This window comes from Lycorma delicatula, chromosome 5 (genome assembly GCF_047948215.1).
Source record: "Lycorma delicatula isolate Av1 chromosome 5, ASM4794821v1, whole genome shotgun sequence".
In the NCBI taxonomy this organism is placed as follows: domain Eukaryota; kingdom Metazoa; phylum Arthropoda; class Insecta; order Hemiptera; family Fulgoridae; genus Lycorma; species Lycorma delicatula.
In genome coordinates this window covers 128,717,442-128,733,944 of record NC_134459.1, presented here as the reverse complement: position 1 = coordinate 128,733,944, position 16,503 = coordinate 128,717,442, and the positions used below count along the sequence as shown (strand labels likewise).

At 28.0% G+C, this 16,503-nt stretch overlaps 1 protein-coding gene across 10 annotated transcripts in view; it reads right to left on the bottom strand.

Moving 5' to 3' along the window:
• LOC142325382 (uncharacterized) overlaps positions 1–16,503 on the bottom strand; it is a 157,207-nt gene that overhangs the window by 65,505 nt on the left and 75,199 nt on the right. For 2 of the 10 annotated variants that reach the window (XM_075367085.1, XM_075367091.1), the window contains exon 4: positions 6,745–6,916. The exons of 6 other annotated variants lie outside the window; for them this stretch is intronic. Coding sequence is in view for 1 of the 4 variants with exons in the window: in XM_075367082.1 (XP_075223197.1) it covers positions 7,433–7,444 (12 nt within the window). In the remaining 3 variants the exon portion in view is untranslated. Of the gene's footprint in view, positions 1–6,744; positions 6,917–7,432; positions 7,542–16,503 lie in introns of those variants that run through there. 2 more of the 10 variants (XM_075367082.1, XM_075367092.1) reach the window with 1 other exon arrangement.

The window sequence follows — 16,503 nt, the reverse complement described above, 5'->3', positions numbered from 1 at the left end:
ATGATTCGAATCAATAGAAAAACAGGTATGAAGTAAGTTCTAGGTGGCTATCTACTCTGCTATTATCAATGGCTTGCAAAAAAAGCATTTATAATAGAAAAAACATACACAAGTCATACCACTAACTCAGATTAGGAACTGATTTTTCTCTATGTGAAATACATTATAGAAATTATGCAAAAATAAATAATAACAGAAATAAAAGTAATTAACAAGATATCCATAGCCATCTCTAAATAAAACTCCTGTTTTATCTAATAACTAATAGGCCCACCCAATCATTTATATCTACATAAGAAAAAGAAAGAAATTTCAACCAAGGCATGCAAAGTAATATATCATATTTCAATATCTAAACTAATGTTAATTAGTTTAGGAAGGAGTTAATTTATATTCAGATAATGAATGCATCGGGGGTCCAGAGGTCAGACAAATGAAGTGTGTCCTGACCGGCTAATTATTAATACGAAATAACCAATAATTTATTATAAAATATTATAAAAAGATTTTTATAGTTATGTTCATGAAATAAAAATTAAATCACAGATGATTATAAAAATTTTCCAATATCCTTTAAAGCATGAAGTTTGAAATGAATGTTCCATTATCATAAATAAACAAACACGCACGTATATTTTTTTATGTAGATATACATATTTTTATTATTAATTCACCATAAAACTTAAACCTTGAGCATGGAAACATGGAACAGGAATTTTGTAGCATGTAAAAAATGCCATGTTTGACTGCTGATTGGTATTCAAACCTGAGACCTTCTAGATGAAAGGCTGAGACAGTACTACTTTCTGTCTCACTGTTAACATACATATTGCTCTAGTGAGCAGTGGTTAACAACCACAAGTTGTGTTACAGTAGAGGTCAGCAGAATGTGAAATAATTAAATATGCAATTTTTTCTGTTTAATTTCTTTCCCTTGTTATTTTGTTTTTTATATTTTGTACCACTCATTTCAGTTTATTTTACCTTAAGGTGCAATATCTTATTTCAAATTTATTCTGAAAATAAAATATTGTCATATATTAAAAAAAATTTACACTTTGTGGATAAAAAATAAAATGTTTAATATATATTTTTTTTTAAATTAATTTGTTGAAGATGTTGATTATCTAAAATAGTTTCGCATTGTGTTTATTACTATTATTATTTCTTTTTTATCAACAAACTCTGCCAATACTGGACCCAAACCAGAATTGAAAAAAAGGATGAATGAGTTCTTGATTGTTTTGTTGATATCGACTAAATGCAATCAGTAAACCTTTTTTTCTTTTTCCTATTTAGCCTCCAGGAATTACCATTAAGGTATTACTTCAGAGGATAAATGAGGATGATATGTAATGATTTTAAATGATGTTTAGTCTTGTTTTCAGTCTCAGTTCGACCATTCCTGAGATGTGTGATGAACTGAAACCCAACCACCAAAGAACACCAGTATCCACAATCTAGTATTCAAAATCTGTATAAAAGTAACTGCCTTTACTAGGTCTTGAATGCTGGAACTCTCGACTTCCAAATCAGCTGATTTGGGAACATGCGTTCACTACTAGACCAACCTGGTTGGGTGGGTAGCATTCAGTAAATCTAAAAATTATTTAATTATCTAATCAGTAGGTTTAATTGTTTACACAATTAGGAAATCCTACCTTCATTCAAGAATGGGTGAAAGAGAGTCCAATTCCTCTAAACTAGACTTTCTTGGCTAAGGTAAAGGTATAGAAGAGTCCCAATTCCTTACACTGATAAAATTATACAGTAGGTTAATAATTGATTTGTGTGAAACTGTTGTTTATTTTCTGTTCTTGAAAATAACGTTGGATATCTTCTAGGATTATAGTTTGTTAGATTTGATATATGCTAAACTAATAGAAAATAATATAAGGTAATATTTTAATCGTATGATTTAAAAAAATAGGTTTTTTCTCAATCAGTAATAGGATTGATGGACTGCACATTTACTAGTACAGAAGATGAATGACCAATCATTTATCTCTTGATTAACTTTTTATAGATAGAAACTGACTGCAAAGAAGTTGAAAAAGGTGTATATATACAGTGCTGAACACAAAACAGCCACAATTGTGATTTCAAAAACAAAATATTTTATGAGAGGCTTTAACCTTCCTTCATTTTTCCCTACAATATTATAATTTTTCGAATCTTGGCTCTTTACCAATCTGGCAGCCAACTTCATTATTTCAAATGGAAACTTATGTTTTTATTGGATTTTGAGGCTGAAAATATTATTTTAAGGCATTTTTATCCTTGGGTATTTTTCTGTAAAGACACCTGTTATGGAGTGCAGGATGAGAATTGTAAAATCTAACATAAGCAATCTTATTGTTTTAAATAAAAACCTAATGAATTAATGCCTGGTTGTCAAATAATATTTTCAAAGTTTGAAAATTAAGTAAAGTGGAAAATAAAAGTAAGATTAAAAGACCTGAACAGCATGGTTTAAGTTTTACTTATCTGTTATGCTGCATTGCGTTACAAGTTTAAACTAAGGGCTAACATATGAACTATGCTAAAGTTTAATGAATTGATGTTATCTTATGTTTTATGATTTCTTAGAGCCAGTTCCGTAACGAGGGTATGAAGTGCCTATGGCAAGTGTCTGACTTGAACCTTCCCGTAATCCAATAATGACAAAAAAAATTAAAAATTTTAATGTAATAAGTTAAATTTTTCTAAATGCAATATATTCAGTACTATTAACCCCATCAAAATGAGTTACCTATATATACAAAATGTATTTGTCAAGGTATTTTTTTTTTTTTTGTCTTCAGTCATTTAACTGGTTTGATGCAGTTCTCCAAGATTCCCTATCTAGTGCTAGTCATTTCATTTCAGTATACCCCCTCCATCCTACATCCCTAACAATTTGTTTGCCTACATAATTTTTTCCTTCTACCTGTCCCTCCAACATTAAGGCGACTATTCCAGAAGACCATAATATGTGGCCTATATATCTGTCTCTTCTTTTAGCTATACTTTTCCAAACGCTTCTTTCTTCATCTATTTGCCGCAATACCTCTTCATTTGTCAATTTATTCACCCATCTGATTTTTAACATTCTTCTATAGCACCGCATTTCAAAAGCTTCTAATCTTTTCTTCTCAGATACTTCAATTGTAAAAGTTTCACTTCCATATAAATCGACGCTCCAAACATATACTTTCAACAATCCTTTCCTGAATTTTAAGTTAATTTTTGATGTAAACAAATTTTATTTCTGACTGAAGGCTCATTTTGCCTATGCTATTCAGCATTTTACATCGCTCCTGCTTCGTCCATCTTTAGTAATTCTACTTCCCAAATAACAAAATTCTTCTACCTCCATAATCTTTTCTCTTCCTATTTTCACATTCAGTGGTCCATCTTCATTCATTATTTCTACTACATTTCATTACTTTCGTTTTGTTCTTGTTTATTTTCATGCGGTCGTTCTTGCGTAGGACTTCATCCATGCCGTTCATTGTTCCTTCTAAATCCTTTTACTCTCGGCTAGAATTACTATATATCAGTTCCATGTAAAGATTAAAAAGTAATGGGGATTATTCCTATGCAATTAATATCCCGAGGAGAATGGAAAACAAACTGTAAAATGTTTACAGTGATTATACAGTTTCTTTTTCGAAATGAAGCAAATGAAAAAAATTAGAATACATTATTGCAAAATAGAGTGAAATGAATGGTACATTATTAGCTTATTAGTTTCATAATATACCATAATAGTAATGACCACACTTGTATACAATGCAACTGTCAAGTGATATCTCGGGTGAATTTTATTAACTACTTGGGTTGATTGTTTATTAAATTCATGGGATTTGCACATAGTTTGAAAAAAAAAAATTGTTTATCATATATGAAAATTTTTTCCACTAGATGTTATTTGCCAGATCTAATTTGTTTTTAGTTCATTTAAAATTCAATTATAGATTGCATTGTTGAGGATCAACCTAAGAAAGAATAGGTGTGTAGATTATGGCAACTAAAAAACAATATTTTAAAAATGAGGAAATTACCTGCTAAAAGATATTGGAGAATTATAAACCAGTATACTAGTATCTAGGATTACAAATAAACTTTATAAACCAGTATACTAGTATCTAGGATTACAAATAAACTATCAAAAATATGAGCAAATGGTAATGTTTCTGATGAAGGTGAAATTATTAATATTTTTTTAACGAATACTTTGTTAGAATATTTAATGAAGTTATCAGTAGCACTGGTACTGTAAACGATAGAAAGATGTAGAATTATCATGATCAGTTATGACTTGTTATATATATATATATATATATATATATTTCAAGCTATATATATATATAGTTTCTGAAACCAGGTAAATGTCCAGGTACTGATAAGATCTCCTCTGCTTGTTAAGGAAATTTCTGTTCAAGTAATCCCTATCTTATCTGCTATATACAATAATAGTCTTCCTATCGGTAAATTTCCTTCCACCATGAAATCAGCAGAAATTGTTCCAGTTCATAAATTAGGCTTTTAAAATACGGTTGGCATCTATTAGTCCATTTTACTATTTTGAATTGTTTTAAATTGCTAGAAAAAGCAATAAGAAAATAGGTTAGTTTTTATCCAAAAATAAATTTTTTGCTCGTGTCAATTTGGGTTTCAGGAGGGTAAGTACTGAATTTGCAATGTATGTTTCTGTATTATTTATTAATACTTATAAAGCACTTGATATAGTTAATCATCAAATTCATTTTTATTTAAAACGTACAGTACTGAAATTAGAGGTCTAGATTTAAAATGGTTTGCGTATTGACTGGAAGGCAGAAAAAAGGTGCATAATTGTACACAGCTGTGTGAGCAATAACCTTTAGGTGAATTGTTGATTATGTGAATCCCCAGGGCCTGGTTATTAAAGATCTATTCTGTTAATAATTTTTATTAATGACGTATTTCAAATAATTTAACGGTAAGAGGAAGCTATATATCTTTTGCAAATATGGCTCTAGTACATTTGTCTAAGAATATTGGTAAGTTGCAGACTGATCTGTACTGCTTTAAAAATCAAATATCTAATTTTTTCTTTATCATCTGCCTCCAGGTTATTAGCTCTATTAATATGCCATAGTGTTGATCATGCTCATACTCAAATATAATGCCAATTTTCAAACATTTCTTGGGTGAATTCTATTAAATACTTAAGGCTGAAGGTAGATGGGTAATTATCAAGGAATTTACATATACATGTGTACAGTTTTAAAGAGATTTGTTTACATGTATAAAAAAATTTTATGAGCGTTTTCAGTAGATGTTTGTCAGATCTATTTTGGTCTAGTTCATTCAAAATTAGACTATGGATTATATTGTTGGCTATCAACTTATTGGCTATCTTCATCAGATAATTTTGCAAAATGCTATTGTACTGAAAATTGTATTGTAAATGCATTTAGAAATGCTATTGTAATGTAATGTGTGGTGTGCAAGTAGGGAAAACCTTTCCCTTTTTTCAGTAAATATCTGTATTTTGCATTATATCTCTTTGTTTATAAGATCTTCTAACCTTTTACAAATGAAGTGGTAATGTCTTGGGGGGGGGGGACAGCTATTAAATAATTAAGCAGACTCTTAAAGAAAATGGTACTGTTCCAAGGCCTTATTGTACATTGCTTCAAAAGCATTTCTTTTCTACAGCCAAGTTCTTTAACAGCCTGCTGGGTAGTGTAAGAAATACCTGTAACCTTAATTTAAATTAAAATAACGAAGTCAACGTTAAATATTATACTATGAATACATGGTTGGTTTCACATATTGAAAATAAGAGTAAACTGAAGATCTCAGATTCAGTTCTCGGTTTAGAATTAGTATTTTTCTCAATAATTATATTTACATATAACGTTTAGGAGAAAAACAACAAAAAAAAAAATAATTAAATAAATAAAATAAGCCGGTGAAAGCAAACTTAAAAGTACATATTATTTTTAATATTATTAAATTAATTATTTTGTTAGATCGTCACTAAAAATCACATCCTATAAAATTTCAGAATTTTTATCTTCTATCGCATGTACTTTCTATTACAATTCTTTTAAGTTTATGTAAGTAAATGGTCTCGGGTTCGATTCCCGGCTTGGATCATAAGTACTTAAATTCGTAATGTATATCCGAGTATCGCTAATATGATTGCAGGATAATTTATAACGTTATCCGACATGAATTAAACGAACATTTATAATCGGTTTTTTTTTAAAGTTAATTTATTTTACTCGCAATGACAACTTCCAGAGTAACCGCATATTTTTTTTTCTTTTCCTCCGGACCAACCGTTATGTATCGCTTCACAGAATGAGATGAAATAGCAATTTTATAGCGTGTGAAAATATCATGCCTGACCGGGATTCGAACTCGCGACCTCTGGATGAAAGGCCGAGACGCTATCACTCGCACCACGCGAGTTAAACGCTCACTATCACGCGCATTTTTTTTTTAAATTGCTTTTTTTCATGAATTCTGATAATAATGTCAATCGTAACCCGAAATCGAACCCGACGTTTTATCCGACAAGTATATCTTCTCGCAATTATTACTTTCATACTGTTTACTATAATAAAATTAATATTAACACGTAATTTGACGATCTGTTTTATTTTATACGTATATTACAATAATTGAAGCTAAATGTATTATAAAAATGACATCAGAGGTTACATACTAATGAAACGTGTAAATAATAGATTAACTTTTTTTTACCTCCGGGTCCACAGTTAAGTTATAGCTTCAAAGGATGAGATGAACAATTTGTAGCGCGTGTGAAAATGCCATGCCTGACCGGGTTCGAACCTGGGACCTCCGGATGAAAGGCCGAGAAGCTACCACTCGCGCCACGGAGGCCGACAAATAGATTAGGTTGCATAATATTAACCTAAAATACAGAAACATCTTGTATTGCAGATCAAAATTACAAAATAACTTTACGAATAAATTCAAAAAATAGTAATTTAAATTTTTACTGAGGGCGGTAACATATATAATGAAGGTTAAGAGGACACGATGTAACGATATTTTTTTAATATAAAAATCTACGATAATAGATTTAAAAAAATCGTCGATTTCCGAACAGTTTCAATGAAAGACGTTTATAAAATTCTGTCATATTGGAAACCACATACTGTATTCATTCCATGAAAGTGGATTAATTTTTACCCCCCTATAAATCTCTGATTCAGTAATTTTTTGGTTGTGTGTATCAACTGCACGATAAAATTAATTTTTCAGCCCCTTTTTTAACATTGTCACGAGTAGTTACACACAAGTGAAGAAAATAGTAATATAACCTCACTACATTAAAACTAAAAAGATTATTTGTAATCTAATTAATTTTTGATATAAGCTTAACTATAACTAATCAATTTAAAATAACACAATAAGAATTTAATACCTTTACGAACATAGTTTTTCATATAAGTAAGTTTACCTATCTTGTGTAGGTTAGGTAGACAAAACGATTTAAGTAAATTAGAAATCGCGAAACATATGATTTGGTTATCACGAAACATATGAGGTTATCAGACTAAACCGATTACAGGATTTCTTCTAAAGATGTATATTTTGAAAATATTTTTATTTAATGTTGTTTGTTATTTATATTTGTAACTTTATTTATTAAATTTTCTATTGTAAAAAAAAATCATGTTACAAATAATTATACACGTTAAGTAAAACCGATAAAAAAAACAACGGTCTCTCATTTTGCCAACTTAAATTTAAATAAAGAGATCTGTATTTAAAATAGTACCTAATTGTATAAATAAGTAAATAAGTAAAACTATTAACCGATTGTAATTAATACATTAATTAATATATATTATTTAGTTTTATTTACAAATATTATTTATTTAAAAGTTATAAATGTATTTTTTTTTTTTAAATATTCTAGTAAACAAAAATAGATGACCGCGGATGATTATTATCAGACTCAAATCTTTTGTAGAACCCACAAACCTGTCAAAAGTTGTTCAGATTCCGAACCGAAAACATCGTTCATCGTTTCGTATTAGCTTAAAAAGTTATTTCCTGGATTTAAGGTAAAATTAGGGTAAACTTATTGAAAAGCAGCATATTTATGTGAGGAATAATGGTTGTTAAGTATTTAAATTCATTATACAAACTAATATTCAATTTTGACTGGTTACTGATTTATTATAAAGCCACGTGCTTTAGACTTTGTAATGTTGAAAAATTAGAAAATTGATTTTTATAAAATAGATAAATCATTTAAATTGTATTTAATATAATATTTATTGCTATGACATTTATATGTTAATATGATTTTCTCATTTTTTAAATTTGATATATTTTTTTTAATAAAAAATTGTTTCAAGGCTGTAGTCTTTTGTCCATGCTTTCATGACAACATTTTGGTTTTTATAAATTGCAAATTCTAATAATTTTTAATTTGTTCAATATACGGCTGTTTGCTCTACATACCATGATTGATATTTTTAAAAATATAATGAATTCCTACAATTTAAAAAAAAAGATGATGCAATTAGTTGCAATTTGCTACAGCCTAAATTAGGTGAAGATTATGCAATGCAGTTTATTGAAAAATAGTTCTACAATCTATTACTTTTATTGGTAAAATGTTTATCAATTTATTAATTAAATTATTTATAATATAAAATGTGTACGCCAAAGATTGTTGCATATACTACAAAAAAGGTGTATGCAGAAAGATTAATTAGTGTTCAAATAATTAATAGAAAAGTACATGCATTAGGGATTATGGCATATACTGAAAAAAGGTGTATGCAGAAAGATTAATTATTGTTTGAATAATTAATAGAAAAGTACATATTAGGGATTATGACATATACTGAAAAAAAGGTGTATGCAGAAAGATTAATTATTGTTTAAATAATTAATAGAAAAGTGCATATTAGGATTATGACATATACTGAAAACAAAGGTATATGCAGAAAGATTAATTATTGTTTAAATAATTAATAGAAAAGTGCATATTAGGGATTATGACATATACTGAAAACAAAGGTATATGCAGAAAGATTAATTATTGTTTAAATAATTAATAGAAAAGTGCATATTAGGGATTATGACATATACTGAAAACAAAGGTATATGCAGAAAGATTAATTATTGTTTAAATAATTAATAGAAAAGTGCATATTAGGTATTATGACATATACTGAAAACAAAGGTATATGCAGAAAGATTAATTATTGTTTAAATAATTAATAGAAAAGTGCATATTAGGATTATGACATATACTGAAAACAAAGGTATATGCAGAAAGATTAATTATTGTTTAAATAATTAATAGAAAAGTGCATATTAGGTATTATGACATATACTGAAAACAAAGGTATATGCAGAAAGATTAATTATTGTTTAAATAATTAATAGAAAAGTGCATATTAGGATTATGACATATACTGAAAACAAAGGTATATGCAGAAAGATTAATTATTGTTTAAATAATTAATAGAAAAGTGCATGGATTAGGCATTATGACATATACTGAAAAAAAGGTGTATGCAAAAAAATTAATTATTGTTGAAATAATTAATAAAAAAAATGCACCAAGGATTATTGCATATACTGACTATTTCAGTTGAGGTAACGCACCAGTTTACATAGACAGCTTTCATATAAAGGCTGTTGTGAATAAACTGCTGCTTTAAATTTTAATTTGCATCTATAGCTTAAGAAATTTTTGGATAATGGCTAGTTCATTTCCTCAAGAAAAAAAAAAGAAAAAATGTAATTATTCAATGAATTTAATCAAAAATGCATCGGTTTAAAATTAAAACCAGTTATTACTGGAATTTTTTAAGTAACTGTTTAATTAAAATTTTTAAATTAGATAATGTTTATTAGAATGATGAAACGAGACCAGTAGAATATTATGCTATAAGTTGGCAGTAATATTATGCTTTCATTAGTTCTGAGATCACTTGTAGATCCTAGATAACAAAATGAATTCAGTTGTTATTAGCAGTAATATTACATTTATTTACCATCGGTAGTGTTTTACACGTATTCTTTTGTACATGTTTACAGATTATTTTTCATCTAATATTATTTTAGTAATATGGAATTCAAGTAGGATATAAATAAGTTGTTAGGCTTTTTACATACACAAAAGTGATTATTTAGTCTATACTTCTATAATTTTTTCATGATTTTTAAAAGTAATTTTCAGTTAATTAAAATCTGATTGTGATATCTAGCATTCTTAACAAAAAAATCATACTTACACATACACATCTCCAAACATTTCAAACAATAAACTTCTGTAATTAGAATGAATTCTCGCACAGTTTTGACAAACTTTTCATTTATGAGACCTTTGCTATTTCGCAGTCTGAAATGCACTGATTTTCACAGTACAATGCACTACATAAGTTCAATAACTCAACCGGTCTTCATCAAATTTTCACACGCACAACTTCAGTTACACTACTACAGCATATCTAAGTTTCAATGAAAATGATGTATGCTAATGTATATAAGGAACTTAAATTTTAAGTGACTGATATTTTTGTACTTCTCGTACCTCAAAACGTAAAGAAAATTCAATTTCAACCCCTCAAACCCACCGTTTGACTGAAAATAATATACTTTTTTTCAAAAAACTGTTAAAAAATTTTACACAGCTTTATTGTTACATATGTTAATTATCAACAGATATATTCATTCATTTATCACAAGAGATCTTAATCATTATGAAATTAATTATTTCTCATTTTAAATAATTAATTAATTATTTACAATGAAAGATAATTTATGATTTATGTTTAATTTTCATCCAGTTCCATATTTCTAGAAAGTTGAAACAGAAACTGATTGCAAGTCACATGATACAAATCAACTTTAACCATCACCTCTTATAAAATCTTTAAACAATTTTTTTCAACACCGGTCACTGTAGAATCACAAAAATTAGTTAACCGGCTAGTTTTTTTAGCCCTCCAATACTCCTTCATTCTTTCACTGTCCAACTTCCTTCTTTCTTTTGACCGCTTTCGATTACCGTATTCTTTCTTCTCCTTCTGGATCCCTTTCAATTCTAAGATTTTTTTTGTAAGCAACCTTCTGTATTTTAAATCCGTCACATTTATGTTTGCTATCCTTAGGTCCCCTTTAATTTGATTGAACCACTTAATACTCATTTTTTCACCATTACACTTGTCAAAAATTCTCTTCGTAAGCCTGTTTAAATTCATTCTTGACAGATGTCTGTAAAATGCCAGTCTTAACTTAATGTGGTGCTTACGCATTTATTTCCCAGTAAAGTTTCTCGTTCTTCCTTAATTTCCAACCGTCGTTAGTTTTTGTGGGCCCTAGGATTTTCCTCGTATCACTCTTTCAGCAGGTTCCAATTTACCTATTCCCCTTTGTTCAGAGCTATGCGTTTGGCTCCATATAAAATTCCTGTTTGGATTACCATTGTATAGTAACTGATCTTGCCCGTCCTTGTGATATGTTTCATATTGTATATGTTCTTCGGTAGGCCATAGGATGTTAGAATTTACTGGTACTGACAATGTTTGTTCCCTTGTCCATTTCTTTTGGTCTGTTAACTTCACCCGAGTACCTAAATTTCTTCGTATTTTTAATTTGTTTGAAATTTGTCCACAACAATTTTGGTGTGTTCTTAATGTACATGATATTCCTTTATATATATATATATATATATATATATTCGATTACATACTCTGAGAATGTTGATTCAAACCAAAATTACAAATAGAAGGCAATTAATATTTAATTGTGGAAAAATAAAATAAAAATATTAACCAATATGTAAAAATTACTTAAAATTTGTAAAATTTTAACTTGCAGGAAGGATTTATAAGTACATATAAATTGTACAATAAATCATTAAACGATTACTAAAAGAATCAGGACATTCGTGAAAAACAAAAAGAACTTTTACTTTATTTGGCCATACAATAATAATAATAATAATAAACAAAGGGATAAGTTAAAATTATAGTTTATATAAAAATATACACATAACAGTAGTAATAATTATAATTTTAACCCCTCAATCAGATTAAATTTTTAATTTCTTTGGAGAAAAGTTGCCGATTGATATTTTCTCTCTTGATGTTTAAAAAAATTTTACTTTGTTTAATTATGGTGACATTAATATATACATAAAAAAATCTGTGTCTTAACTATCTCCTGTCTTAACTAGTAATCATATACACTAACTTCTAACTATTAACCATTAACAATTAATTTGGGTAGTTTATAAAAATCTGTGCCTTAACTATCTCCTGTCTTAACTAGTAATCATATACTAACTTACTGACTGTTAACCATTAACAATTAATTTGGGTAGTTTATAAGCAAACTAACTGGTGGTGGATTTTTATGTATATTATATATGTTGCTATAATATATACTTATACATATAGTATAAACTTATGTTGCCATAATATATTTAAATTTAGGTCATTAAGTTTAAGCTTAACTGCTGGTTAATTTATTTGTCGATCGACAAAGTATTCAAAGAATTAACTAAAATCTGATTGTTTGAGGTTAAGATAATTAGTTATTAATTATATGAGAAACAGTTTGAGGGGTGTTTTCTTTTCTCCCTTATTTGGATCATATTTTTTCTTTTTTTAAGTTGCTCACAGTAGAATCCTTTAATAAAGATAAAATGCAAGAACATCATCTTGTTCTTAACAGACTGACATCTTTATATAAACCGTTAACTTGGATTATTTCTCAGAGATATTTAAATTTATTAACTTTGTTTATTTTTCCACATTTTGAATTGAATTTTTGTTATTGGTAATCAGTAATGCTTTATTGAAGGAAATTTTGAACCCTACTTTATCTGCGATTTCTTTTATACCGTTTACTTGTTCTCCTACTGTGTGAGATTTTTTGAGAAAATTGCAGTGTCATTAGGAAAGTTTTGGCAATTAATTCAAATAACTTTCAACTTCCAACCCGTTTTTACGTCTTCATAATTAAATTGTGCTTTAATTTATGTTACTTTTCACTATGAATCACCTTCAGCCTATTGTTGTAGCTCATAATTTTTACCTTTTATTCTTTTTTAACGGTCAATTTAATGTATTTATGTTCTGGAATTAATCGATTCCAAATCTTTAGGAACGTATTTTTCAAAAATGTTTATCCTGTTTACATCATGTTGATTTGTTTATTACCCTGAGTGTAAATTCAGTAAAATTTTATAATTTTTTTAAATCTTTTTTTCATGTCACTTTATTACTACATTATCATTTTACTGTTCCCTCTTATCACAGATTGTATGGGTTTTATGTTTTTTCTAGATATTTAAATAATAACATCGAGTTACAACCGTTCTAACCCGGTAAACTAACCGTTTGTGAAACATTACATTGCCCTGTATCTTTGCTTGCCTAGTAATTTTCAGAAGAGAATATTCTTCCATTTTTAAAGTATTTGTGTTCTTATTCTAGATTATATAGATAAATTATATTCCGATAAAAATTCATTTGTTCTTACAACATATTGTAGAGATTGTTACTTGCGGACAAGGTTGAAACGGTTTGAGTGGCAAAGCATGAAGCAGTATGTGAAAGCTTCTAGAATGACTGGAAATGTTGAAACATAAAATCATAAATTTGTTTTTGATTAGGAACTCTCTGTGTAATATACTATGAAAATATGGCTCTCGTAAGAATATAACTTGTGACAATTATAATATCTACTACTCCTTATTGTAATGAATTTTATAAATACATCTGCATTAAATTTAATTAACTTCATTATAACTCGGCATTTTTCAGTGTAAAAGCCACTTAAATGATAATATTGTTCTGGTCTTATGTTCCAGTTAGGGTGAATAGTAATAAGATTACAATTCAAAGTTGAATTAACAGTAACCAGCATAAATGTTTGGTACTTGAGTATGTAACATATATCAGGTACCATTATCTGTGCTCTGCTTTGCGGTGTACAGCGTACAAAGTCAATGCATAACTGAATGTTTCCTGCCTTTGCAGGAAATAGTACATATCAGCAAAAAACAAGTGTGCTCTGATTACAGAATACAAATGTTTATATCTGTAGGAAATATTACACAATTATGGTCTTACAGATATTGCTATACATGTTCTGCATATAATTAATTTCTTCAGCTGATATGAAAGAAGCATAAATATGTTGTAATATTTCAATAAGTGAGTGCACGACGCGTACGCGTTCAACCGCGTCGGACACCGGCCGTTTTCTTCGATACGGGGTTACGCATATACCGTAAATGTGGATACGCGAATGGTATAAGATGGGTGTTACTAATGTTAACACCCATATATATTTTTGTGCTGTTTCTTTACAGGTCCGACTACAGCAGTTCCATCAGCAGCAGTCCACCCTGTTATCCACCCAAAAGAAACATCTCATTTTTTCAAAATTGTACTTTTTATATTAAAATAATTTTTCTTTAAATTTTATTTATTTTCTAGTTTTAATAGGATTTATAAATTTAGATTTTTAATGAAAATACATAACTGCTTTAATAAAGTTTTTTTTTATATTTGTTTTAAGTTAAAAATACTTTTAAATGCACAATTTTAAATTGTTTTTTTATTTTATATTTTTTTAAAGAAATAACCTAATTTTATTATGTAAGGAATTTATTTCCATTAAGGGGATGCAATTTTTTATTTGTTTTAAGAATGATTTTTGAACATAGATTAATAATTAATTTCTATTTAACAACAATTACATTTTTTAAAATAATTAAACTTATTGTTATTATTATTCAATAAAGGGGGGATACTCCACCTTGGCCCTTTACCCCATCCAGCGAGCTACAGTCTACATTTTCTTCAGTTCATCGCTTCAGCATCAACAGCATCAGTCCTCCCGATTATCCACCCGAGGGGAATACTCTTTTTTTCAAAATTATAATTTTTTTAATATTTAGACTGTTCATTTAATTTTTCTTTTCACTAGAAGTTAATTTACATTTAACATTTTTATTTTAATTTTAATAAAAGCTCATTTTTAGTTATATTACTCTGATTTTATTAAGCGAATTAAAATTTAACAGTAAAATTAATTATAAAGTTTGCTCTTTTAAAGCTTTTTTTTTAATTTAGATTTTTCAGATTAGTTTATTTAATTGGTAGCTAGAAAATAATTTTAGAATTAGTGTAATTAATGAAAATCATTTAATTTCTTTTTAACTTTTACTATATACTTTTTCATTAAGGGGGGGTGTATAGTCCACCCTGGCCCTTATCCTCTCAGCGATCTTCAGTCATCATCTACATACTTCTGCAATATTATTTTGTTTTTATTATGTGTTTTGTTTGAATCAGGGCAAGCTCAAAATCGGTGAATTAAATCTGTAAATCAGATACTAAAAATTATTTAAAGCATATAATAAATTTTTTTATAATTTTTTATTTTTTTTTTAATATGATTATTACGAGTATGAAATAATTTCAACTTGAATTATTCTAATATGTTCGGAATAAATCTCTTATGTTCTTATACCTTTAATTATTTTCATGTTGTTTCATGAAAATGGATTATAGCCTATGATCGTAAAAAAACAGCAAACCCTGATTTGAACTTTTAGTTTTAAGAAGGCATCACTATCCAGTTCGGCGGTACAGTGGCCTTCTTTGCAGTTCTTCAGCTTCGTATCCACCGGTGCCAAGTCTATACCGGCGGATACCTACAAGTTTGTACCTTGATATCCGGATGATTCATAAAAGCGCTGGTCGATCGTGTTTGAGGAATCAGAAGAAAGAAGACGAATCAACCTGGTTGTTATCGTGGGCTGCAATTGAAGGCCTCTACCACCACAGGGCAATAAAATTAAGGTAAGTTACACTACTATTATAATTTGGGGGGAGGGGACAGACTGAGAAATATTATAGTATGTCAGTTAACCATAATTTTTTTTTTTGTAAGAGAAGTTTTATCATTTTTAAAATAATTATATTTTATATCTTTGTATCTTATTCTCAAATTATTATAACAAATGTATAAATAAATTAAGTAAAAGAATAAAAATATTTCAATTTCTACAGAGATTTAATTCAATAAAACTGACTTACCCTTTATGTATCTACCCTTTAAATATTTTATACGTAACATGAACTTTATTAGTACTGAAAGTCATGATTATCATCATATCGATCAATATTTGCCACATCAGGTAAATTTTTATGATTTTTCTTTTTCTTATAAAATTGAACTATAATATTTAAATAAGTTTTATAAATTTTTTTACATTATGTAAATATTTTTAATATGGAATTAAAAAAAAATCTTATGTTATCTATTTAACAATCATTCTAAATATTTAAGCATTATAATGTACAGTTTAGATAACAGGTGTGGTGTTGTTACTGTTAGTATAATCGATAGATTTTTTCATTCTTATGTAATCCAACGAATACTAATGAATGTGATGTGTACAAGTTTTTAAAAAGATTAATTTACGTATTGAAAATACTTTTT